General features: G+C 36.3%; 1 protein-coding gene across 1 annotated transcript in view; it reads left to right on the plus strand.

The window, feature by feature from the left end:
* RNF17 (ring finger protein 17) overlaps positions 1–26,433 on the plus strand; it is a 52,896-nt gene that overhangs the window by 13,877 nt on the left and 12,586 nt on the right. Inside the window, exons 12-31 of the mRNA XM_010572794.1 lie at positions 863–1,137; positions 2,335–2,412; positions 5,030–5,191; positions 6,104–6,293; positions 6,763–6,928; positions 8,278–8,468; positions 9,542–9,681; positions 10,164–10,313; positions 11,028–11,143; positions 13,273–13,393; positions 14,128–14,245; positions 17,566–17,787; positions 18,757–18,907; positions 19,995–20,113; positions 20,860–20,950; positions 21,787–21,902; positions 22,229–22,536; positions 23,751–23,914; positions 24,729–24,848; positions 25,882–25,962. Coding sequence (XP_010571096.1) covers positions 863–1,137; positions 2,335–2,412; positions 5,030–5,191; positions 6,104–6,293; positions 6,763–6,928; positions 8,278–8,468; positions 9,542–9,681; positions 10,164–10,313; positions 11,028–11,143; positions 13,273–13,393; positions 14,128–14,245; positions 17,566–17,787; positions 18,757–18,907; positions 19,995–20,113; positions 20,860–20,950; positions 21,787–21,902; positions 22,229–22,536; positions 23,751–23,914; positions 24,729–24,848; positions 25,882–25,962 — 3,079 coding nt within the window. The remainder of the gene's footprint in view (positions 1–862; positions 1,138–2,334; positions 2,413–5,029; positions 5,192–6,103; positions 6,294–6,762; positions 6,929–8,277; positions 8,469–9,541; positions 9,682–10,163; positions 10,314–11,027; positions 11,144–13,272; positions 13,394–14,127; positions 14,246–17,565; positions 17,788–18,756; positions 18,908–19,994; positions 20,114–20,859; positions 20,951–21,786; positions 21,903–22,228; positions 22,537–23,750; positions 23,915–24,728; positions 24,849–25,881; positions 25,963–26,433) is intronic.

A 26,433-nucleotide genomic window follows, 5' to 3' on the forward strand; every position in this document is an offset into this window, starting at 1 on the left:
ATCATTTAGGTTGGAAAAGACCTTTAAGATTATAGAGTCCAATCGTAAACATAACACTGCCGTGTCCACCACTAAACCGTGTCCCTAAGCACCACGTCTACATGTTCATAGTAAACGTTATAGAGATGTTTATCATTTCAGCATATGAAAATTACTTCATATAAGTGTAAATAAATCTAAAATTAACAGCAAATACTGAAATTTGTAGTATTTCTACTTCACAGTCTAAATACTGATTGCATCAAATGCCAAAAGAAATTACTTAAAATGAACTTGAACCAGAAAAAAACTTGTTTTAAAAATTACAATTGTTTTTATTTTATTAGTCCTCTTTATTTATTTTTCCTTGCAGTCTTTGACAAGAACTTGAGAAAATAGAATAGAGTTGCTGTTATGGCCATCGTAGTTAGCACTGGTTATGTTAAAAAAGGCTTACTGCATACTGTAATATTTTAAAATCCTCCAGGTTACAGTGAAGAGTAACTGTTAGTACAAAAGCATCTGACATGCCTTTTGCTTTTAAGGTGAACTATCTATCACATTATTAACATTTTTTTCAAATAGTTTGTATTTGTACTTGTGGTCTCTGATCATTTAAGCAGAGGTAGCTCTTGTACTGAGCTGTGCCTAAGAATATGTGCCATTTCTATGCCAATCCTTCTTAGGCTTCAGAAATCATGTTACTGTTTTTGTTGTCTTGGTACTCAAAAACATAACACAGTTTATTTCAGTAAGCTCTTATGAGGTGTTTTCTTAACACAGTGATATGTTCTTAATAAAACCTTTGCTTTGACTTGTCCTTTTCTGAAAACAGACTGGATTGTATTAATTTGTCTCCAAATAAATGTTTTTCCAAATGTAGTGAAGATAATGTACAACACAGTCTTATCCTTGATGACAAAGAAGAAAAACCAGGCTGCTATACTCAATCATCTGTAGAGAATATTTTTCCAGTACTTAGCAGAGAAAGTAAAATAAAGGCTCTTGAAAATAAACTAGGTGTTCACAAAGAAGTGAAAAATACTCAAGTACAAGAAACGCTTCCTATGATACGTCATCAGAGTATTCCTGCACTACCCAAATCTCCATCCAGCCCTGATGTCATAATAGAAGAAATATTTGAAGATGACCTGGAAAGTAAGTTTCTTAATACCTGATGCTTTCAGTGTTCTGTTGTCAAGTATGATATTATTTATGTTCTGTATTGTATTGTGTGTTTGTAGTTATACCTAGCTCATAAAAAGATCATTAAAGAACTCGTATTTCGTTTTATCTTCCTTTGAGCTAGCATTGTTTCTTTTTTGTCCTCCTTCAGCTTAGCTTAGTGAAAACTTTCTTATAAGTCCTCTCAAAGAGGAGTCATAAGTTCCTGTGTCTGCCTGGATGATTTTCTTTAACTCTTAGTTACTACGGTCCCCCTCAGAGTTTCTGACATTGGCTCCTGGAGAGTGCTTTTCTGGCAGGTCCCTTGGCTTCCTGAATCTTCTGCCAGGGTATTGTCCTATGTTAACTGGCAGTAACTATTAGGTTCCTCAGCTTGTCAGGTTTTCCCTGGACTGTAGTAGTAAGAGTGTAGCTAACAGGTCCAGGAAGTGATCCTTCCCCTCTGGTAGGCTCATGTGAGGCTGAGTCTGGAGTACTGTGTCTAGCTTTGGACCCTGCAGTACTGAAAGTCACTGTCATACTGGAGTGAGTCCAGCAGAGCCTACCAAGCCGGTGCCAGGAGGAACTCAGGGGTAGGGCTGAAGGTGTTAGGAACAAGTTGGAACATGGAAATTCAAGTTAGATAATAGGGGGGGAATAGATAGATGCATCCCCCAGTATAATTAAGATGCTTAACTTCAGTGTTCTGTGTCCACAACATATCTAGAAATTCCCTATGATTAGTAATGCTTGGGGAGGATGAGGGAGAGGGTAGGGGTGGTATGCGAGAGTAATTGTGGTAGCATATAGCTGTGATCAAGGTGAAGTAAATTTCAGAGCTTGGGCACAACTGTCTAAAATAGCATATTATAGAATCCCCGTGGACTTCACAAAACTCTTGTCAGAACAAAATCCCTTCAAACTGCAGTGTTACATGAATTTTGCATGTCTTGAATCTTAAGAATTTTAATGATAGTTTTATAATCTTGGAATTAGCATGTGGGCTGGCCATGTGCACATGTTCACTGTGTGTGCCTCTGTTACAGTCATATCAGATATGGGAGTTTTTGCCTTTGCAGTATTCTTACAATACATGTAATTTCTCTTTACTGTGTTTGCTGCTTTACTACATAACGTATAAATACTTAAGTAACCTAATTCACTAAACTTTTCTCCCAAAACAATAAACAGAGTTTCCCACAGAATATCATGCTGATGAACAGAGGAAGAAACTCTTCAAGAAGGAAACGCCTCTTCAACACAAAGCTGGTTAGTGTCTTTCCTATCTGGTAAATGGTTTAGTTCACTAGAAGGGACCCATTCTCTCAGCAGTGAGAGCAGACACAGGAATTTGTTGGAGAGTTGGACACATATGTTAGCATTCCAGTTCAGTCAGGAAGGTGCTAGGAAGCAGATCTCCTGACCATCCCTAGTTAGCATGCATTTGCTCACATGTAAGAGCAGACTTGGGGCACATGAATTGATTTCCCTCCAGTTAAAACTAGTTTGAGAGGTGCTTACAGTGCAGATGTCATTCTTAGTACCAGCAGTTTTGCTCTGCAAAAACGCTCCCTGGCCTGCTCTCCTCGCTAATGTAAAGACTATATCGTCTTTTAGATTTGCCATAAAACCATGTAGTTGGAAGATGCAATACAGGAAGTCCCAAGCAGCTTTCAGAAACTCAGTGTTGGCAGTGTTTCTCAACACCTGGCAGATACTTGACATAATGACTGCAGTGCTTGCTGTGAACAGTGAGACCCATTTCTTAGTAGTTTATATACTGAATTTTGAACTGTTGTCTTGTTCTCCCTCTGTCTATGTTTGGTTTTCTAAATTGTGAGTGAACAGATAAATGTACAAAACAGAGGGTAGTTTGAGGAAATAAGTTACTTCAGAAATTCTGTAGGCACAGTTTGTGCAGTGCTTTGAGCTTTGTTCATTGTTGAGTGTAGATGGTAATGAAGAGTAAAAGTCACAGTATTGGGAAAGAAAGAAACTAGCCTAAGAAGTTGACAGAGGAAGAAGCGCTGCTGCAAAAAGATGTGCCTTAATCTAGGACACAAAATAGTATTAGAAAAGAAAAACGATTAAGGAAACTGCATTTTTGTTGTTTGGTTGGGTTTTTTTTAACTTCAGAGTCATATAAATGCGCCTTCCCCTGACAATTTCCTGTCCAATAACTTCTGAATTCACTGGCTGCTCTTAATGAGACTTGACAAAGCTTTAGGGGTTTTGAGCAGTTTAAGTCCATAACAAATTCTGTGGAAATAAGTAGTTAGTAGAGAAATTCTTCTAATGCTCATACTGAAGTTAGTGTAGTGTGTGCTCACCCTTTATTAGATATCCAAGAATTTGCATGGAGAGAAGAGAAACACCTCACAGCTATTACAGTTGTGTGATGTTTGAGCCTTACCAGACACATAAGTTTGAGTATCTCTCACATATACACTAGAAGAACAACATCTCAAGAGGTGAAATGATCACAGTTACGTGATATGATTGTTTTTATCAGTAATATGCTAAAATAAGTATTTTGTGCAACACTGGATCTTTTTGGATTATGGGAAGCAGAATTTGAAGTTTGATATAATGAGGTTTTCATTCTCTCTTGCTAGTAGGGTTAGTTATCAGATGAATAATATTTGATAAATTTTTCAAATCCTTTTCAGGCAGCCATGGTTTGTTGGGATTTTTTTGTTTGCATTTAGTTTAAGGAACATAATCAAACCTTTTAAAGACATCTCTTCTGGATCCGTCTGGCTTTAGTGATCCAGAACTGGCCCAGCTCCTGTTACTGTTCTTGGCTGGAGGTATCAGCCTCCACTGATGTAGTGAAGCAGCTGTTAATATGTGCTTTTCCTGCTCTACTTGAGACAGGCTAGCTGACTCATCACATCATTGGAGATGGTGACCAGGGGTAATCCAGAAGAGTTAGTGTACCTATAGGTGAAATCTTTTGAGTCATTCAGACTTTTTACTCAGATACCATCTTTTCCACTGGAAATGCCCAAGAGTAATCTTGCATCTGTTCTGGACACTGCATTTCCTAAACTTAGAGGCACAGTCCTGTGTACATGCTCAGAATGTTTCAAATGCCAGATTCTTTGTATCATCTTTCACCCACCATCAATTGTAGTTCAGAGATGGGCACAGAGATGGCAGTGCTCTGGGATGCTGCAAATATGTCTGTTTGCTGTCCCCGGTCAGTCACACAGGAGGCATTGGATCTGGATCGTGCTATCTACTCCTGCAGGACGTTTTGTGGTGTAAAATACTTGTGTAGGAGTTGAGTTGCTGGGCTTCTAAAACCTTCTGACCCATTCACCACCTTCAGTGAGTAGCTTCGGAAAGAGAAACCTGCATTTTGGATCCCAAATCAAGGGAGGTACCTGCAGTACAAAGGATTTGGATGCTTAGTCAGAAGTACTGTCTTATATAGGGTCACCTCTTGGCTAGCTTCAGGTCATTGTTTGATCTTTATGTATTATCACTGAATAACTATACAAAAGTGCTTAGTATACCTGTTCTTAAAAGTAGGAGACTTAATCTCTCTAATTTGCTTTCTAGAAGCTTCCTATTTCTCTTGTTAAATAGAGGGAATACAAACTCTGAATTACCTACGTAAATTCAGGCTACCAATTTGTAAGCAGCAAGACAGCCTTTTGTTTTGCAGGGTAGCATAAGGGAGGTAATTCAAAGGAGTGGATTTAATCAGAAAGCAAACATGGTAACTAGTTTGAAACAAGTGTGAGTAGACTTGTCAGATTAAAAGCTATTTGAGGTAATGTTATCATGATTAATGCAACATAAACCCAGTCACATGTCTAATAATATCTGTTGGAGTCACTTGGAGAGTGTTTAATAATCTGTTTTATGTCTTACTCAGGTTTGACAGAGCTAGTGTTTGTAAGCCATGTTATAAATCCATGCCACTTCTATGTTCAGAGATACTCACAGAAGAAAGAAGCAGGGGTTTTGGAGAAGAAATTGAAAAACTTTTGTTGTAAAAAGAGTTCTTATCTCTTCTCTTCAGATGTTTTGGAACTAGGTAAATTATTAATTTCTAAAGGTCTACGTTAGCTTAAAATACTCTCTTGCAGTATGTCTTCCTTAATATAATATTCTTTCCCCCACCCCCCTTTACATAGTAAGCTGTCCTTATATGTTCTGGGACCTCAGTTAATGGTTTTTGGGAAATATTGTACATACACATTGTTCAGTAAAGTGGACTTTTATTAAAGCATATAAACAAAAATGATAGAAGTAAAAAAGACTGCAGTTCTTCACAACTTCAACAAATGGAGTGCTTAGAGTAACCAGCAGTTGAAACACCTGGCTGTAAACTTAGTGTTTTCCAGCATGAAGTGGTAATTGTTAACTGACAGTTTTTTCAGTATACTGATTTTAATGACGAGCCTAGTTCTTCCATTACTTCAATAAATCATGCAAGCAACATTCCCTTCAAGTGGATAGGTGATTTTTTTAAAGTTCACTAACTGGATAAAAACCATTCTAGAAGTAAAAATGAAAGACAATAATACATTGCTAAATCATTAAAATTATTTTCTACCCCACATGTTGACAATGTTACTCACTTCTAGAAGGTGTTTAGAAAACTGATAAAAAATACATAATAGCCCTCAACTTCAATGTTTTTTTGCCACTTTACTAAGAGGTATAGAAAGTTTGCCAGAAATTACTTCTTAATACAAGCCAGACACCTCCTAGCCTTACAGACATTGTGTAAATGAATGTGGGGAGAAAGCTTCTGGTGGCTATCGAGACAAGGTTTTTAATGTCTTTGTGTCTTTATTTTAGCAGTAGCACTTTTACTACCTGTGTGGAAGATAGGCAACAATGGAACATAATGCAGAACTGTAATAACACTTCCAGTGTGAAATATCTACAAATACTGAATTTTAGTCTTGTCTTTTTTTTTTTTTAATTTGCTTCTGTATAGGTGCTAGAACTTTTATTAAGAATAAAGAAACTGGGATGTGGTGCCGTGGAACTATCACTGAACTAATTCCACTAAAAAGTAAAAATGAGAGGAAGCCTCGTGGTCCAGTAAGATACAAAGTTTGTGATATTGCACTGCTGGAAGTATTCCTGATTGATTTTGGGAGCTCCATAGTTCTAATTTTCTCAGGGTATGTTTACAGAGAGAGATTTTTGTGTGCAATTGTTGTCCTTGACTGTTCTTACTCAAGAGGATCTCTACTAAGAAACAAGTCCTCTGTCAGCTTCACACAAACAGATAACCAGATATCCAAATGACACTAATATTCTGTATGTGCATATTTCCAACAAGAAAAGTGGCAGTGTATGTAAGTACACAAGTGTACAAGCCTTCACACGTTAAAATGTTTCACTTAGACTTGCATTGCAAAAGAAAACATGGGAGTCCTCAATGTTTAAAAAAAAAAAAAGAGAAGAAAAGAAATTTATTTCATTGAGACCTTCTAGTTTTGTTTCAGTGATGTGACATTATGCCAGTTATTGCAATAATCACCATTACTTTTAAGTCTGGGGTTTGGTTTTGAGGGTTTCTTTGGTGTTGGGGGTTTTTTTTTTGCTTTTCTTTTGAGCTAGTACTGTTTTTATTCCCGTGGACAATAGATGTGTTCCTGCTGAAAGGCCTGAACTTGCTACTGTGCAAACTATTGAAACAGACGACATTTGTTTGTTTGTAAGGAAGCCTGATGAGCACATCGAGGCAGAACTCGCAGCTGTTCCTCCTTTAGCATTACAGTGTTCATTGAAAGATGTTGTTCCCAAAAATGCAGTAAGTAGAAGCTGTTTGTACTATTTCAGTACATTTTTTTTTCTTCCTAAGATTTATATAAAAGAACTTCAGTACATAATTTACAATGATCTTATTCTGGTATAAACAGAAGGAAACTTGAGAGGAGTACAGGGTATATTTTATTTAAAAAAAAAAAGTTAAATTATCTCTTGTAAAAAGATGGGTTGCATTGCTTTCATTGGAAAGGAAACAAGCTTATAGCAGTCTGTCTTAAAAAGCCTCTGGGTTTGCAGATACATATTTCAGGCTTAAATCTCACTACTCTTACTCTAAGCATGTTCTTTTGTCAAATTTAAAAACAAATTACAGAACTGATACTCTTATTTCATGGCTGTCTGATAACTTTATGCAAGTAGTAAATTTCAAAAATCATCCAGAGAAGAAATGGCTTCAGAATTTTTAAGAATCTTTTCAGGGATTGGCTTTGTTCCTTAAATTTTTTTGCCACATATTGAAAAGTGTTATTTATTATCTTTCAGTATAACAACAAATAAAGTACTGTCAGCCTTTATTCCCTTAGAAAAAGGGCATATATTGCAGCATTATTTTCTTCAATATTCACTTATTTATTAGGCTCTTTATTTTTGCCACTTTCACATGGGAATGAACTATGTCCAGTGCAGCTGTGCATTTCTGACAGTATAACTGCTGGTTGGTTTGGGGTTTTTTTACCAGTCTGATGTTGTCTGAAATAACTTTAAATAGGAACAATCTGGAACAATTTTCACAGGTGTGGGTAAAATGTCTTCCTTATGTGCTTTCATTTTTTTCACACCTAAAAAGCACAGATTTGCAGTATCAAATGAGAAACTCATTAACTTGATGTAAGAGAAATAAATTCAGACAGGCTTTTTCAAGGTAGGTAAAATGTCAAGAAGGATGATGTGGAGAGGAGGAATGTGGAAATTGATCAAACTAAATTTGTATATTTTTATGAAGACATGATAAGAACAAACTTTCAAATGAATTGGGAGAGCAGAAGTGTAAGTCATGACATTAAACAGTGTATGACAATTGTGGTTTATCTATCAGAACAATCAGAGGGGATGAAATCTTTAAAAGAAACATGGTGGAAACTGCAGTCCTTTGATCTGACTCAGTTTTATACAGTTAAAAACACTTCTAAATCCATCATAGAAGAATACTGTTCAGTGCTGTGATGGCTATGGACTAGACAGTCTAACATTGTGTTCGCTATTTCATCTGTTCAGATGCATCTGTGCTCCCTTCCTTGCTTTTATTTTATTTTATACTTAATTACTATTTTTATTTTTTTGTTTTACCATTATCTGACCTCTTCAGTAGCTTCTTCTTTCTTCCTAACACAGAGTGAAGGTTGGGGAGAGGAAGCGAAGACAAAATTTTTAGGAATGGTAAATAATAAAGTTGTTTTAATGACCATATTTAGAGAAGAGGATGGTGTTCTCATTGTGGATTTGAAAAAACATCCTTTTAATAAAATAAGCAATAACATGCCAGTATCTCTCAAGGATGCATTAGTTTTTTTAGACTTGGCAAGGTACGTGTTTTCCTTTAGTTTATGCTCTTATGCCATAAATGGTAATGTCATAATACTTATAAAGTGAAGTTTACAAAGCAAGTTGTTTTTGCAGTGTTTGATATATTAATGTGTGATGTATTAATATTCAGCAATATCTGTTAATTTCCTTTTTTCACCTTCACCTTTTCACCAAAAGCAGTGTGGCATGCTCAGTACTAGTCAGGCCTTTATTTAGATACTGAACTTTATTTTAGAAAATGACAAAATTTAAATTTCTGTACAAGTTTGAATAACAAGAGCGTGAAAGGAGAAGCTCTTAGTGTCTTACCATGTGCAGAAAAACATACAGAAATCAAGCCTTGTATCTGTTTGATTTGGCTGGTAGGCAGTGACAGGGAAGTCAGCACATCTGAACCAGCTGCGTGACATGGTGCATATAGCACAGTGAATAAGAGAAACAATGATAGGGTATAAGGGGGAGCTTGATTTTGGCATTAGGACAGAGGAGAGCTGCTTTGGAGGGACCAGTGGAAGAGACAGGAGATAGAGAACAAGATGAGCATTTTGGTGTTTGGGTACAGGGGTACAGCATGCAAATCTGTAAGAAATTACAGTTCATCTTGCTGCACACAGAGAAAGGTTTTTGTTTATATTTGAGCATAACTAGTTATGGTGGTGAGAACAGTGGGAGGTAATTTTTTTGCTGCATCTATTCCTCAGGTAATTGCTTTTTCTCATAAGTGAGGCTAAGGAAATCTAAAGAAAATGGTTTTATCTATGTAGTGGATTCTAGCCTTTTACTTTTTATTGACAATTTAAATATACGCTACTGCATCCCAAATAACAAAATCTTTTTAGGAGCCAGCTGCCGTATATCATTCTTCATATATTACTTTGTGAGGGGAGAAGCATTAGAGAAAACTGTCTGCACCAAATGCAAGAAGGAAAGTTCAAGCTATTCATACAAACATGAATCAAGTTATAAGACCATTTTGCAGTTTTTATGAGAAACTTGACATTTGAATATAAAAAGGTTCCTTCTCAGTTAATTTTGACAGAATGTATTCAAAATTTCATTTTGTTTACCTTAGGTTTAGATCACAGCTTCCCAGTCAGTTAGAAAATAATACCATCTTGCAGTATAGTCCACCTAAGATTCCACAAGAAAGAGAAGTCTCTGTCGTTGTCTGTCATGTTAATAGTCCAAGTGATTTCTATCTCCAGTTGGTAAGTTTAGAAATAAGGTCTATTTAAATAAAACTCGGAACAAACATTTTAATGTTGAGCTACCTGTAGTCCACATTAAATAAGGTACAATTTCTATTAACTTCTGTCACTTGTTACCAGTTTTAGGATTCCTAGAATTAATAGATGAGATTAATTCCTACAATCCTAGATTAATCCTAGATTAATTCCAGGAATTTTTACAATTCCAGAAAGTTAACATTTTTTTGTCAGTTTTGTTACATTATTAATTCCTGTGTGGGTGTGTAGTGCTTTACTGTTTAGAGTGGAGATTGAACATGGCAATATTTAACAGTTGTTAGGCTCTTCAATTCACTTTATCTATTCATAACCACTGTATAATTTCAGGTGGAAAACTAGGAAGTACACTAGAAAAAATGTCCCTTAAAAGAGAAAAAATACCATTTTAAAGAAGAAGAAAAAAAAATCTGGTGTGTATGTATGTTTTGTTTTTCTTACTTTAGAGAGATAGCCTGGATTCTTTAGCTCTTACCAAGAAAATTCAGGAGGTATATAAACATGAGTATGGGAAAAACTTGGAAATCATCTGCCCAGTTGAAGGCCAAGCCTGTATTGCAAAACAGGAGGATGGGAATTGGTACAGAGCACAGATTATAGGTGAAGTATTGGTTCTTTCACTCTAATGCTAGGTTGCAAAATCAGATGTGGTACCAGCTCAGTCAGACACTGGCTATGAATGGTAACAAACAGTCATTATTTTTACTAGGCACCCTTATACTAACAGGTAGGTTCTAAAGTCAGTAGTACTAATTCATGTTATATTCTTTTGCTATTAATGGAGTGTTTTGTACATTTTCTTTTTTAAATAGAAGTGGTATACTTAATTTTCTATATATTATGGAAATTTCATTATATAATTATTTAAAATAATGTTTCACTTACTATTACAGTTTGAACTACAGAGTTGTCTATTATAGCCAACCTCTGAGTGTAACTAGTGTGGGTTAATAATTCTCCATCGTAATTCCAAAGGGGATGAGGGGTGTACTTGTGCTCCACCCCTATGTTGCCTGCATGGGCAGTGTGGCATGCCTCTATGCTTACATGTGTACTTGGCACGTATTTAACATGCCAGTGTCTCATAAAGTGATTAGATGGAAGGGGACCAAAATACTTACTCTGTCATTTCAGGAACCTGAAAGAGCTGGCTCTTAAAGAATACGGTTTTTGAATTGGGTTATAGAACATTTGAAAATGTGATATTTTATGATTATATGGTATAAATGTGTATTTTGCTCTGAAATTCTGGTGCTTTAACCTGTATCAGGTACTAATTTTTTGTTTTAATAACTTCGGTTGTTTTTCTTGAAGGGCTGCCAAGCTGTCAAGAAGTTACAGTAAAATATGTTGACTTTGGCAATGTTGCTAACTTAACTCTTAAAGACATATGCAGAGTAAAAAAGGAGCTTCTGAGCTTTCCAGAAAAGGTAAATTAGTGCTTGCCTGGATTAAATAGTCAAAATTAATAGAATCTCAATGGTTGGAAGGGGAGAGGGTTGTTAACATTCTGAAGTAAACAAAATGTTAAGCAAGTTCCTTTTCACGTGGGTTTATGATGTGACTTATTAAATATGTTTTGGGTGCACATTGAAAACTCTTAATTTTCTTTTTTTTTTATATCATTTAGTTTTAAATGAAATCTAATGTTACCTTCCGGTGAGGAGGTGTATATACATTGTGTGTGTGTTTAATTCAGGTACCTTCTTTTACTCCATAGTAAGCCAAATTAATTTTTACATTCTTTTATTTTCCAACCATAATTAACGCTGAACTTTAAAACTTCATATATTTATAGGGTTTTTTTTAACCAATTGTAGGCACCAGAAGTAGTGAGTGTTGTAACTAAGGTTGTCCAGCATCTTCTACTGAAAGTAGGATTTAATTGTTTATATTTTGAGCAGATGTTTCAGGGGAAGGTTTCAGCCAAAACAATTGAGCCTTTTTTGACAGCAAGGGAGAGGAAACATTCTGAAAATGGCAAAATGTTCTTGCAGTCGCAATGTCTTAATGCTTCAGATCAGAGCGGCTAATGAATAATGGTGTTGGGATTTTTGTTGTGTGTTATCCCATCATTCCAACTGATTGCTTGTTATTGACCAAATACAAATCCTCAGAAAAACCTGTTAATTTGTCAGCTCTTGAGCACATACTACTATGCCTGCTCATTTTGAACATAATGGAGAAGGGGCTAAAGAGTTACCAATACAGATGGGTATATGACCACTAGAGAATGGTCTAAAAAAAAGCTGAACCCATCAGTTATTCTCAAATTTCAGCATTCTTATGCCATGTATAGGTTATGGTGAAACACTCTTGCAAGGTGTTTACAGTTGAAGTTTGCGTAAGAAGTAACAAGTTCCTCTTGCTATTAGTTTTAATGCAAGTAATAGAAAGATCAGCAGACTTGAGTCTGCTTATGTGTTGCTATGGTTTCAAATCTTTTGTATTTACAAAAAAATGTTAAGGATTTAAAACTCTTTGAAACATGAATGAACACAAGATTGCAAAATAGAGCATTCAGAAGGTAAGAGTATCAGAAATGAGGTTGCTTGTGCAGCTCTATCCTGTTGCATGAAAGCATTGCTAAGTCTTCACACATGATCATATATTGCATTGCCTCAAATGTAAGTTGGTTGTTTAAGAGATTTGAATTAGGCTGTTACAAGAGAAGTTGGACTTTTTTCAGCCAGTTAATACAGTTCACAGGCATTTTAGAGGACTTGGGTAGTGCAGAAATCTTGGCCAACACTGGAATAAGCAGTACTTAATGTAGTGTTGGTTTTGTCATCCACAGCCCTTTCTTCTAATTATTAACCTGTCAGTCAGCCTTATTTTCATATTCCTGACAGCCTGTATCCGAAGAATATCTGCACAAAACATTCTTATTTCTATTGTCTTTATTTCCTTTCCCTTTTCAGTCACTTGTGTTACTCTTCTTCCTTTTGGTGCAGTAAACAAGGAGGAAACAATAACATTACAGTTAATTTAAAATTGAGGCATAGTGTCGCCACCAAAGTTTGCAATAAAGATGCTAAACAAAAATTCTTTTAATCAACATACTTCATCTTGTCTGATTTCCTGTGTGTCTCTTTTTTTATGTCTTAATACCTTTCAAACATCTGTCAGGAATTTTTGTGACATAGTTACTGTGGTCCTTCACACTTCTACAATGGTATAGTCATGTTAATCTTAGATGCTTTGAGTCTGAGTAATTACATCATAAGCAAACCAGGATGAAGGGTTTCTTTATCACCTCTCTGCAGTAATCTTTCCTGATCTCTGCACCAGTTTTATGCCTAACCATAAAGGGAAGCAAGGAGAAGTCAGCTCTTTCTATTTCAGCAAGAATGTATCTGAATTTGATATTCCTCCTCAGCTGCCAGCAGGGTGGGCAGGCATCATCTTAAATCAGTTCAAATAATGGTAATGTGGAACCAGAAGCCAAGGTCATGCTATCTTGCTGTCCTGCATGAGTGCGAAGCAGAGGCTGTGATTTGGCTGTAATGAGATGGTGTTGATATGTAATGGTAGATACATAATTTGAGTTATTCTTTAGGCAATCAGGTGCAGGCTGGCTTGCATTGAGCCTTATAAAGGGGCAAATGAGTGGAACAGAGAAGCCAAGGAAAGATTTGAAGAAATGACTGAAGATAAACTTATGCTGTGTTCAGTTGTTGGTAAGTTATCAAGAGTGTATTACTTTAAATATTGTTGAATTGACTCAAATGTAGAAACATGCACTTTCTTATTTTAAATAGTATTTATTTGAAATGCTTATGTTCATACTTGCAACAGGTAGCCTGGAGTGAGAGTATCTAAATATGAACTCATTGGAGGAGACCTAACAGATAGAACTTCTGACCAAAGCTCTGTTTATGTCTTCTCTTAGGGACCACATCAGCATTAAGTGATACAAGTATCCTGGTTTATTAAAATGGGCTTGTTTCCAACAGTACTAGCTATCCTTGACTCTTCCTGATTTTATTAGTATCTGGGAGTGTGATTGCTGCTGCTCTAAAACATTGGGGCAGGGAGGGAAATTCAGATAATGCATACATGCCTTAGTAGGATTTTTCTTAATACCATTTACTGTTAATATACAGCTGGTTATTTTTCAACCCCTGTGGAATGGTGGTTTGGAACCCATCTAAAAAATGAAATTACATGTATCAGTTGGTTTCTTTGTACAAAAACACTTTGTAATTATTGGTGTATTTTAAGTTAACTTTATAGATATGTGCAAAGCTAAGCCTCTACATATTGTTGATGTTCAGAATCAATTATTTTATAAATCAAGTATAATTTTACAGAATTCTGTCTTTTAGTACCATTTGCCATGCCTCCAAAACCATAAATAGTCTTTATACTGTCATTGGTTGGCACTAATTATGTTTATATTATTCATTCACAGAAATTTTAGATAATAACATCTTATCTGTTGAACTCTTTGACTCCTCTGCTGTTCATGGAAGAAGCTTGAGTATTAACTGCCAGCTGGTTAAAGAAGACCTAGCATCCTACACACCTGGGTAAATACCCTGTGCATAACTTAAAAGTATTTGGAAATACTGCATTTGTGTAACAGAATTACTGGCTTTAATATTCACCTCCAGTGGCTGGAACTTACCACATTTGTGATAAATTCATTACAAATCACATTCATCAACTGACATAAGTTACAGAGTATAACTCTGCAGTTTGGCATAGTTGAATTCTCAAACTAAATCTGACTAGCATAATGTATTGAAATTGTAATTGATTCAGAAGTTGGAGATAAATGTTTTGCATCATACTTGTAGTGTGCTTAAGTGCTAAATCTTCCCCAAACTGGTTATCGTTAAGGTTCCTGTTCCCTTTTAGTAAGAAAAGAAATACTACTTTTGTGTGTTTAACCTGCACCTGAGGTAAGTCATCTCTTTGGAAGGTCTGTTACTGGAAAGCAAATACTCGGATAACCAGCTATGACAGCAATAGACAGAAGATTTGGGAAGCCGTGAGGGAAGATGAGGCTGATAAGGAGATAACACTGCTTCATTTAATTTGTTGGCTTTTTAAAAAGATAATCCATGGGATGTATTCATGAAAATTAATAATTACTCTTTCATAAATAATTTTTGAATACTGATGAAAGTAAAAAGATTGTTATATAGAAAGTTTTGATTCCTAAAGGGAATTGCTGAATTTACTTTTTTCAGGAGGAAGTGAGTGAGTGGATTTTCATCTCATAGCTCAGAAATACAACTAAATCATAGTAACGCTTTTCTTGTACTTGTCACAATTTTTAGTAAGATTTTTTGTGAAGTCAAACAGCTTTATTTAAACCTGAAGAGCTGAATTGTTTTGTCACTCTCACTAGTGTATTTTATTGTGTTACAGCTATACTTAGATGCCTGCTTGCAGCCTGCAAACAAGTGGGAATATTACTACAGTATAAGTTGCTGTGTAACACTGATAACTTACTACAGTGGATTTTTTGGTTGGTCACTCACTCTCCCTTCTTTAGGTGGACTGGGGAGTGAATAGAAGAAACGAGCAAGAAAACTCATGGGTCAAAATAAATACAGGGAAATTGCTTAGCAAGTACTGCTGCGAGCAAAACAGACTTAATTTAACTTAATTTATTACTAATAAGCATAAATATTTAATTAATACTTCAGGCATTGCTACATAAGAGCAAAAATTTATGGTACCTACCCTCCCCCTTTCTCAGGCTCAAGTTTACTCCAAGCACCTCTCCTCCCCCTCCTACACTCAGGTGACTTCAGTGAGGCAGTGAGCAGTGCAGGGCGTTGGGGTCAGGACACAGCAATTTCTCCCTGCTCCTCCTTCCTTCTTGCTCTTTTCTTCCTGTGCTCCAGTGTGGGCCCTCCACAGGCTTCAGTCCCTTCAGGAGTGTGCCTTTTCCCCCCACAAAATACCTTCTACTCTTCTGACTTTGGTGTTCCCTATTTTATTTCTCTTCTGTTCCCTCCTCTCTCTCCTTGGTGTTTTCTGCCCTTCATTAAAATAGAGGTGCCACGAGCTTCAGCGAAAGGCTCGGCCATGTCCTCTGGAGGGTCTGTTGCAGAAAGCACTGAAATGGGCTGTGCCTGCCATGGTACAGCACCTGGCCTCTTCTCTCAGAGGTCACCCCTGCAGCCCTTCTCCCCACCCACCAACACCTTGCCATTTACACCCAGTGCTCCATGTCTTTTAGTTGGACTGATGTTTCCACTGGCGGGGTGGGGCAAGGGCATTGTTTTGTGTGGACTTGGGGGTTTTTGGCTGGCTTTGTTTTCCAGTGTGCATAGGTCCCTAGCTCTTCAGAGTTCATTTAACACACTTTCTCACTGAATTTCACGTTTGTGAAGGTGGATGTCTGCAAAAAGGCAAGAGACCGGTGAATAATTTAAAACACCTTTACGTCATTTAGAATCACATTTGGGATTACTCTTTCATGTTTAATGCTGTTGAGGAATACCCAGGCCAGCTCTAAACTAGTATAAGGCAATATAAGCAGGAGAGCACAGTGCTTCATTGAATCCAGCTTGCTGACAAGCAAACATCTGTAACCTTACTCTTGCATTGGAGTAGGAAGTATTCCATACAGAATTCCAGGAAGAAACCTTGGGAGTCTGAAGTTCATTCCAAATGGATTTGTTTTTCTGATGGATCTGCAATGATAATGCTATACTGGAGTTACTAGAGAGGTGGTTGTAAGACATGTAACATGTATTTCACTTGGGACCACTCTCTGTGTCAGATTGCCTCTGTCCATTTCATAGTTCAGACTAGTTGTATGCAAGGTAAGCGTATTTGTAAGCTGTGGTGTTCATTTTTTTCCTGGTTCTACAAGTTAGTTGTTTAACCAAGCAGTTTCCAAAGACCTGCATCAGGGAGGTTTGCATAAATAATTGTGTAGCAGTATATAGTGGATGATTCAACACTTAAACACTATGGAATTTTCTCTCTTAACAGAGCAGTTTGTTTCCTTCCCATGACGGAAAAGACGGGTGGTAGATCTCTGAAAACAGGAAAGGGTTTCTACCTGGAGGCCCAGAAATGGCTAGCAGTTAAACTCAGCCTTGCCATCTCCTTTAGTCAGTGATGTTTGCAAGAAACCATTTCTTTTGCATTAGCAGATGTTTCTTCAAGCCGCAATCTCTTACATTTCTAGTTGGCACAATTCATGCAGACTCACAGTAAGCTGGGCTGTGGCTCAAAATACATACCAGCCAACTCCTGATTGTTGTTGGTCTTTATTCTATCCAGTAGAGCACAACTTAAACAAGTTCTCATAAAGGTATTAGCATGGCTATACTTCATTCAGTACTGTACTTAAGAAAGTGGTAGCACTGGTTGTGTTGTATTTATATCCTCAGAGAATGATAGAGGTAAATGTTTCACTAATGTCAACATTCTTTACTTCTATGATGTGTAAATATTCCTTTCAGAAGTTGCATGTTGCAGCTTTTACTCAGAGGCAACATTGCTTTCCAGAAGCATGATAGCAGTAATTTGACGGTTTTTAAGGCAGACACAAACATTAATGTTCAGCAGCCTGTTTGTGTCAGGATTGCTTTTCTGCTGGCAGCCTATATTGCATAGTGCTTTCATTTGACACTAGAATGTGCAAGGATACCTTCTGAAGGAGAATAAAAATGTTACTATCATGAGTGTTTCAGAAGTAGCATTTAGAAAAGTTTTTGTCTTTTGTTGGGATTTTTTTCTGTGTTTCTGAGTTACTCTTTATTCACTCTATTCATGTTGAATGATTCCTGTCATGTTGAAGTTTTATCATTGAGCTCTTTTTCACTTTGTTTCAAATGTGTTTAAACTCTCCATTCTAGTTATTTTATGCTCTTCACAGGTACACTGAAAGTACTGCTATAAAGCCCAATGAAATATGGGATGTTCCTCTAGAAGAAATTCCTGAAACCTCAGAAGCTTTAAATCCTATAGGCATGGAACCTGTGGATGAAGGAGATTTCAGATCACTTTCTAAGAAAGAGCTACAAGCAAGAATTAGTCATGTTGTGTCTCCTAGTAAAATTTTTATACAATGGCTGTCATCAGAAAGTATACTGAAAAGGTACTTTTCTGAAAAAGGAAAATTCGAAGAACTTTTTTCAAGTTAAGGCATTCTTATTACAAACTGGTGAAGTATAGTTAGAAGAAACCGTGATTAGGGTTGCATTTGGCACTGGGTACTCGTTTTGAATGCTGTTGGTTTATCTTGCTTTGTTGAGGAAAGTATAGGAACAAAAGACAGATTGGCACTATGTTGTGGTTTATTAAATATTTTTGATTCCAAATTAAGTACATGATGTAACTCTATTTCAAATCAGTTTTAATGTAGTATCGGGGCCTGATAAATGCAACACTGTTCAGAAAGATTAAATCTTTTTGCTCTTTCTTTTCTCCTCCCCATTCCTTCATTAGGAATCTTGTTAAATAATACTGGTGTCCTAAGTCATAAAACTTAAAGTTATTTCTTTCAACATGATTCTAATATGCTGTTAGGAAAGTTTGAAGGCAATTTCTACACGTTAGTGTATCAACCTTCCTTTGGTAGATATTTAGGTAACATTTAGGTAATAGTGACTACTGTTTGAAGACCATTAAATGGAAATGTCATTGCTTAGTGCAAGAGTTGCTTATTTTCTGCCTCTTATTATTCCTATCTTTCGTCTTTTTACCTACTTGCATGTAGCTACCTAGAGTCCCTTTGAATTAGTCATGACACTAAATGAGTACCACAGTCTCAAGTTGTCAAGACAAAATAGTGCATCTTTCTAATAGTGCGATACAGAATGGTCAGTATCACTCAGATTAACTCCATTGTTTAAGAAAACATGATAGTTTTATAGAATTTTAATCAGATTGCATGTGTTTTGAAGCTCCATTTCATGTATTTCTAACATATCATGAAAAACTACAATACTATGTCAGACACTTACTAAAACTTTACTGTGTGCTAGTTAAGCAGTGATTGACTAAATAAGCCCTTTATTCACTGGGTAAAATTTTACCACTAGAAAAGTGTTGTTTTGAATGTTAGTTTACAGGAGAGGATGGCTACCATCTACAAAGAATCCCAGCCACAGTCTGTGAAGTGGGAAAGTAGTATGCACTGTGCTGTTTATGTACATGATTTGAAACAGTGGCAAAGAGGTCGAATAAGCAGGATTGTCTCTGAAACGGCCGCAGAGGTAAACCTCTTATCATAACAGGGTTTATACTTTCATTTCTAAAGATTGTAAGCATTCATTGATTAAAATAATGTGAAATCTTTGCTTCTTACTTCTGTGTTAATATTTTCTCATACAGCCTTTTGCTTTTGTACAAAGTAAGTTACATTGTACATTGCTGCAAATAAGATTAGTCTCATCAAAGCTCAGATGCCTTTAGCAGGGAACCTGGTAGTTGAAGAAGGCTCATGAGTTTGACTTTGTGTATGTTTACACTACAGTTTAGCTTAGATTCCAGAAGCTGTGGGAACCTGAGGGTCACATTAATTCAAACTTAATGATCCTTGCTAAAAGATGGAGCCAGTTGAGCTGAGTGCACACCACAGGAACACATGTAGTCATGCTGTTGCTTGAACCCTGAACTGATGGTGATGCACTGTGCCATGTAGGTGTAACATTTTCCACAGTAACTTCTCACACAGTGCTGCATTAAATATGTCTTGTGCTCATTTGAAAAGAATAAGGAGCATCAGAAGAGGCATTTTGTGAATAGATAACTACTTGCCTCAAAAGTAAGAGTGGCTTTTTAATCATACAGATAATCCAGGACTGGATTGCCGTTGGTTCTCTCCACCATTATCAGATTATGCCTGTGGGTCTTGTTAGTAGGAGGCAGAAGTGGGACTTCGTATACTTCTGGTTTGCATCATCTGCTTTCTAAGGCTAAGGGCCCTCAAAGAGATATTGAACCACATCAGAATAAAAAGCAACAGGTGGAGAGGAGCTATTTCAGTGTTTCTAGGTTTACGAATTTAAATACACCAACATAACTGAAGCATGGGAAAAGAAATTTTCTTATTCTAGTAACAGCATCTGTAAAGTTGTTTTAACCCCCTTTGAGCACATTTTTTGTGTTTGTCCTCTGGGTACTTTGTGGTAGTCATTTGTGTTGGTGATTAAGTACTTCAGTGCAAAGGCTGTTCATTGAATGCTGGTAATGTTTGTTCGAATTTTGTTTACCTATTCAGGCATGCTTTGAATTATCATTTGTTACAGATACACTAAGAGAGGGGTTTTTTCTTTTCATTGTGTTTCTTGTCTGTAACAGGTGATACTTTATGATTCTGGAGCTGAAAAAACAATGGATATCAGCTGTCTAAGGAAGCTAGAGGAAAATATGAAGATAATTAGGACATTAGCAATAGAATGTTCTTTGGCCGATATCAGGTAGCCTTTCCCTTATACTGAGCAGCAGTATTAGAAGCTAATAATGACTTAATATTTTCCTGTGTTAGCACTGATGATCTAAGATTTGGATATGGTTTGCTTTTTGAATAAAGAGGAAATGGGATGGCAGCTGTAATTTATTTTATAAAGGGTTTTTTTTCTAAGGGTTATGCTACATGCCAGTAAAGCAGAAACCATGCTATAGAAAGAAAGAACATTTATAGGATGAACTATAAAATACTGGACAGATGATAGAGTTTTTTCTTGAGATGAATCGTATCTCATTAAAATGTACAGGAGGTCTCTCTTTTCTAGACTGTAGAAAAGAGAGAACCACGGTATTCTCCCATGAATTTGTTTGTATGTTGTCTATACTGTGAAGAAAAAATAATTATGTTTGTAATACCAATTCCCTGAATGAATATAAAAAGCCTAATTTGCAGATGAAGTACGGATTTTTCTTTGTTCTGTTAACACAGGCATCATGCTTCTGGGACTCATGATCCTCCTCATGTTGAAGTTTTGGGGTTATATTTTTGGATTCTTCCTGTCACATAGATTCAGAGATGGATAACAATTTCTTTTTACTGTTGACTGTAACGTAGATTGTCTTTTTTCCCTGATGGCTCAGGCAGTTTAAAAAAAAAAAAAAAATCAAAATCTCAGTAAAGGGAGGGTTTGTGGTTAAGCTCAGGAGATGCCAACTTCTCTTGTACTAAAGGAGATTATAATTTGTTCTATGTTAGACCAACAGGTGGAAGCACGCAGTGGACAGCAACAGTGTGTGAATGTTTATCCTATTACCTAACCGGTGCACAAGTAAAAATAGTCATACAGGTTTGTAATCAAAAGCAGGGGTATTGGTAAAATCTCTCAAGTTGTCTGTTAATTTAATTTTTTTCTGAATATTTTCACTCTTCAGAAGGTCCTCAGTGGAACTTAACTAGATAGCTCTTTGCTGTAGGGGAAAAGATGCTTTTTCTTTTTTCTGCTTTACTTTCGTTACTCACTGGAGCATTAGAGCAGTTTGGCTACCCAGTGTGGAAAGAACACAGTCTTAGATACATTTAGTTATTGAAGAATAATATTTATATCTTTGGGATCACTGGATGCTGACAACTTTTATGGACAGATGAGCAAGATGCTCATGTTCTTGATGAGAATGATTTCAGCAGCTACTATATTAGTTTTCAAGTCTCAGAACCTGAAAACAAGTCCAATGCTATACAGACATCATTAGTAATTGATTTCTTCCACCAGTAAAAAAACCTGAATTATTACAAGGGTTTCTTTTGTTCAGTGTCTGTTGGCAGCTGCCAGTGAAGTTTTACAGTGTGTCTGGAAATAAAAGCACTATGAGCAAAGGTATTTATGAGTGGGTTTAGAGCTCCTGCTGGAGGAAAACAAGCATTTGGCAGTTCATTCTAATGAAACAACTAAGGGAGGAAGCAAGGTTTTATTCTGTTACTGCTTTTTGAATGTCATGTGTAGAAGAGTTGGTAAAATGATGGGAACTATGACATAGATTAAATAAATTTTGTGTCTTCTGATGTGGGCATCAGTTCAATGATGTCTGGTTTGCAGTCAGTACCAATAAAATGAAAAACATGCCTGTAGTTTAGAGGAAATGCATACTGTAATCTGTTGTTCAGCGCACTCTTGTTTTTTTCCAGGGAAGTGTTGTGGCTTGTGCATTGCCTGTGAAAATTCTTTGCAAAGATGAAACAGGACAATTGATTGATATTTCAGAACACCTTATTAAAAAGGGTTTGGCTTTTAGAAAGAGAAGGTTTGGATACTTTTCTTTTATATTCTTTCAGACTCTAGTATTGACATCGTGATAAGCTAATAAGTAAAACAAAAATTTGGATTGTCCTCTACAGCATATGTAGCAACAGACCTCCATTTTTAGTGAATTTATTTGAGTATAACATTATTAATTGTATTCATTGCACATTTCAGTTATCTAAGTTGGTAGATGAGATATTAACAGTATTTTAACAAGCATTTGCCATTATTGTGTGTTCGGTTTTTTACTTCTATTCTTTTATTCTTTTGCACTTTTCAAGTTCTTTGTCAGTTAATGTGTTGATATGATTTGATTGAATCTGCTAGAACTGATAAAGCTGATGTGCCTTACTCGGTCTCCAAGGAACATCTTAAAGTACATATAGAGCAAGAGGACACACAAGTGGATGGTTGTAATTCCAGAACTGCATGTGCAAGAAACAGCACTGCTCCAGAGGAAAACATCACTGTTTCAGAGAGTGAACAGAAATTATGCAAAACATATAAGTCGCTGCTTCATTCAGGAATGGGCGAAGTATATAAAACCCCTGTTATACCTGAAGCAAAAATTTTTCAAGCTGTAGTAAGTTGCGTTGGACATGATGGAACTATTTATATAATACCAAAATCATTTGGTAAGATTACATAGAAGAAAATACATTTACATCTATGAATCTGATGGCTTTGGTGTATGAGAACATATCAGATATGTGTTCTAGTATACATGTTCTGTATCAGAACACAGCTCTGGAATATTCCTGTTGGGGAGGATTGCTGTTAGGAGGTGGTGAGGCCTTTGGCACGGGCAGTGAGGGGTGCGTGCCCCTGCACCCCTTGCTCTGTAGAGGTGGGGAGAGGTCCCGCAGCTTCCAGCAAAGGAAACCCACATCCCCAGGAGGTGGTGCACTCTCCTTAAACCCATCAAAATTGGCTCTCCTGTCCTTCTACCCTCCCCAGAAACCAAAAAACCCCAAGCCCTTGGGCAGGCAGCTTACTTGCCTCTGTTCTCTAGGCAGTATTGGGTAAAGCAGCAAGTGCTTTATTTTATAATGTTGAGACTGTGATACATTTTACTAATAATGAAGATACATTCCTAAAGATTCTCAGAAGTTAGCCTGGTTCTCAAGTATTACTGAGTTTTTCTCCTTCAATGTGAGCTCAGTACCCACTTTCCTTGGGCTTTTTATTTGTACTGTGATACATTCTGTATCTCTTAATATTTTCTGTTTGTACTGTTTGAAAGAGATACAGATGCAGTACCATGATAATACATTGTGCTTTAGAGAAATGTTTCCATATGAGAATGCTAATTTTTTTTTTTTACTCCACAAGTACATTTAACTATTAGATCATATCATAAAACTTTGAAGTTCAAAGGACAGTAACCCCACTCGCCCAAGACTGTATTCTTAATGCAGTTTTTGCTGTAGACTTTACCCATAGCAGAAGAGAGTCTTCTGGACACCTGTTTTGTGTTGTTGCATGGTGTCCTACCGCTGTCTGGGAATCTGTTGCCCTGTTCACAGAGAGGCTCTTGTATTAGTGCTGCCAAGGTGTCAGTTGCAAAATTTATAGACCCTTCTTCTCTGAGATTAGAATCCAGAATTACTAATGGCTTCACAATTGGAAATGTAGTTTACTTTTTGTTCTAAGTAGTAACTTGTTTGCATATACTAGGTGTTGAACATACATACTGTATCAATGTTGGAAAATATTTTTTGGAGCAGCACGTGTATTTTATGTTTATACATGTCTTCATCTGAATCTGCTGGTTTTTAGTGAAATAATTTGCACTAATATGTTACAGACTATTTTGAAATTTTGGGGGGTTTTTTTATTCCTCCCCCAGAAACTGAACTAAACAAATTGATGACTGAAATACAAAGTAACTTTAAATGCCTTGGTCTTCTGGAACCCTACTGCTGGAAAAAGGGAGAAGCTTGTGTTGTAAGAGGATCAGATACCGTGTGGTATCGTGGTAAAGTTGTGGAACTTGGTGGTAGTACTCTCCAGGTAGGCGGGGGGGGGGCGCAGGAACATGTATGTGCACATGTATGTTAAAAAAAGGGGGGGGGGGGGCAAATAATCTAATCCTCTAAAATAAATTTATGATCACACCTTTTTTCGTTCAGCTGACCTGACTATCCAGATGCTCATTCTGCTTAGAAGTGTGATAACTGTCCTGATTTTTACATTTATTTTAAAGACGAATTCTATCTACTTTTTTCAGTTGTCACAATTTTTCCCATAGTTTTCCTGGTGATGATAAATGTTCTTAAGTAAAAAGCTACCCTTGATCACCTGCAAGTAATCCCTTTTAGGTTTTTTTCTTCTTTTCTTGTTGTTGTTACCATATGTGGAATGCTTTGAAAATTCTTAGGTTTAGCTTCTCCCCACCCTGTCCCTACCCAAGAAGTAGTGGCTGTCTTTGTTTTGAATTCTTTCTGCTGCGCAGGTATACAGCTACTTTTTCTATAGCAGTTAATCTTATCTAAAGTCTTGAGTCTGCTCATGCTTTTTGAATGTAGATTTGCAAGTGTGATACTATCCTAGTTCACAAATTTTTTATTTCTTTCCATTTTAAACTACTGTAAGGTTATTGCACAAAAGGTAAGATCTCTTGCAAGATATGTTGGGAAACTGAACTTCTAATCTACCATACCAGTTTTTTAATCCTTTCCTTCATTTCCACTTTGTCACATCACCTACTTATAAGCAAACAATTATTTTTTCTTCCAGAAAAATGAATGCTGTAAATGAAAGCTTTCCATTATTAAATGACTTAAAAACCACAAATTATTTCAGGAAAGCTTTTCTTTTCATATAGGTACAGTATATAGACCACGGTTGCATAGAGAGGATTCCTCAGTGTCACCTGTATCCAACTACATTGTATACTGGTATTCCTCCATTTTGCATACCATGTCAGCTCTACAAGACAGTACCAGTGAGTAATGGTAAATTTGAAGACATTTTAGTAGTTACTCAAATTGATACACTGTTTAGTCATACAAAGGTTGAGACTAGTTGCTGGTATTTTTTCCTGCTGATGAGGATTGTTTCACAAGGCAGGCTTTTATCAGGAACTGCCAGATTGCTTTATGAAGTGACCATGCTTCAAAAGGAGCTGTTACTGGAATAAATCTTTGTGAGACAGGACACCGCAGTAGTTGGCAGGATGACACTATGAAGTGGTAGTTTGTTTTGCAATAGCAGCAACAAGAAGTAGGGCCTGGATTTCTTAATGCAAAATGGCCAGAAAATTTTAAGTCTTCAAGTCTTATGAAGTGTTTCTGTCATTCTGAACTTAGCTGTGTAGGAAACAATCTGTTATGCTAAACTAATACAAGTGAATTGTTTTAGGGGTTTTTGTTAGTAAGTAATTGGTACATCGATAACATCTTCACGTGCCATCCCATCTTACTCGAATTTGAATGGTGCATTTAGTAAATGTGAATTACTGAAATGACTAGCTTACTTTTAAACTTATTTTTAAAGAAAACCTTTTTATTGCTGGAAGCAGTTCAACTGATGGATTAAGAAAGACAGGCTTATAAACCTACGAGTTAGGAGGAAAACAGATATTGCAGGGAATAAAAGAAGTATTTAAAGTATCCTGTGTTTTCTGTTGTCTGTTAAGTTATCTTTGAATGTAATTCTGTATCTTTGGGTTATGCTTCGGGTGATTATGCACACATACATTATGTATATAGTAAAGGTTAGACCTGGCAAGCAGCATCTCTTTCTAAGCCACTTTAAGACCTGAAAATTGCTGTTCGGCTTTGTCACACAGTAAGTTCTAGTGTACCAAATAGCAGATAATGTTTAAACTGTTGTAGATAAATCAAACTAATGATGTATGTTTTGAAATAAGTTTTTCAATGATAGGCATGTATTTTCATCTTACTGTGTTAAGAATAGTAAGAGTATTACTTGTCAGCATCTTAATGTGTGGGGATTTCTTGTTTTTCACCAAATAGATTGGAAATTTTTGGCAGCAGGATGCAGTAGATTGCCTTCAAGAGCTACTTAAAAATGAAGAGGTTGAAATACATGTTCAGGTAGCTTAATTTATTCATAGATGTGGAATGAGGTTTACTTTTTGTTCTCTTTTTTTCTTTTAACTTACATTAAGAAAAATAGGTAAAGGAATATAGCAGTAAATGTATTTCTTAGACAAAACAAAATCAAAACCTAAAGTTATTTCTCCTGTGATTTTAGCTTTATTACAGTTTTCAGGCCTTAAATGTGTCCTTTAGAGGTATTAATATTTTTTGATCCTGTTTGTATTCTCTGTTGTCATTCTGACAAGCAACCTACCTACCAACAGCATAAACTCTTCTAAATTCAATTTCAAGTGATTAAAATTTAGCATAATTAAGTATGGCCAAGCTTAAATTAATATATGAACATTATAGGGAAACACATAATCTGTATTGTCTGAAAACCTGCAATTTCAGATAGTTTAATTTCTAATGATAAATTGTGAAAGAGAAGGGTTTATGATTGAGTGAGCAAACATGGGATAATGT

Source organism: Haliaeetus leucocephalus, unplaced genomic scaffold (genome assembly GCF_000737465.1).
Source record: "Haliaeetus leucocephalus isolate CR32 unplaced genomic scaffold, Haliaeetus_leucocephalus-4.0 Scaffold351, whole genome shotgun sequence".
Taxonomy (NCBI): domain Eukaryota; kingdom Metazoa; phylum Chordata; class Aves; order Accipitriformes; family Accipitridae; genus Haliaeetus; species Haliaeetus leucocephalus.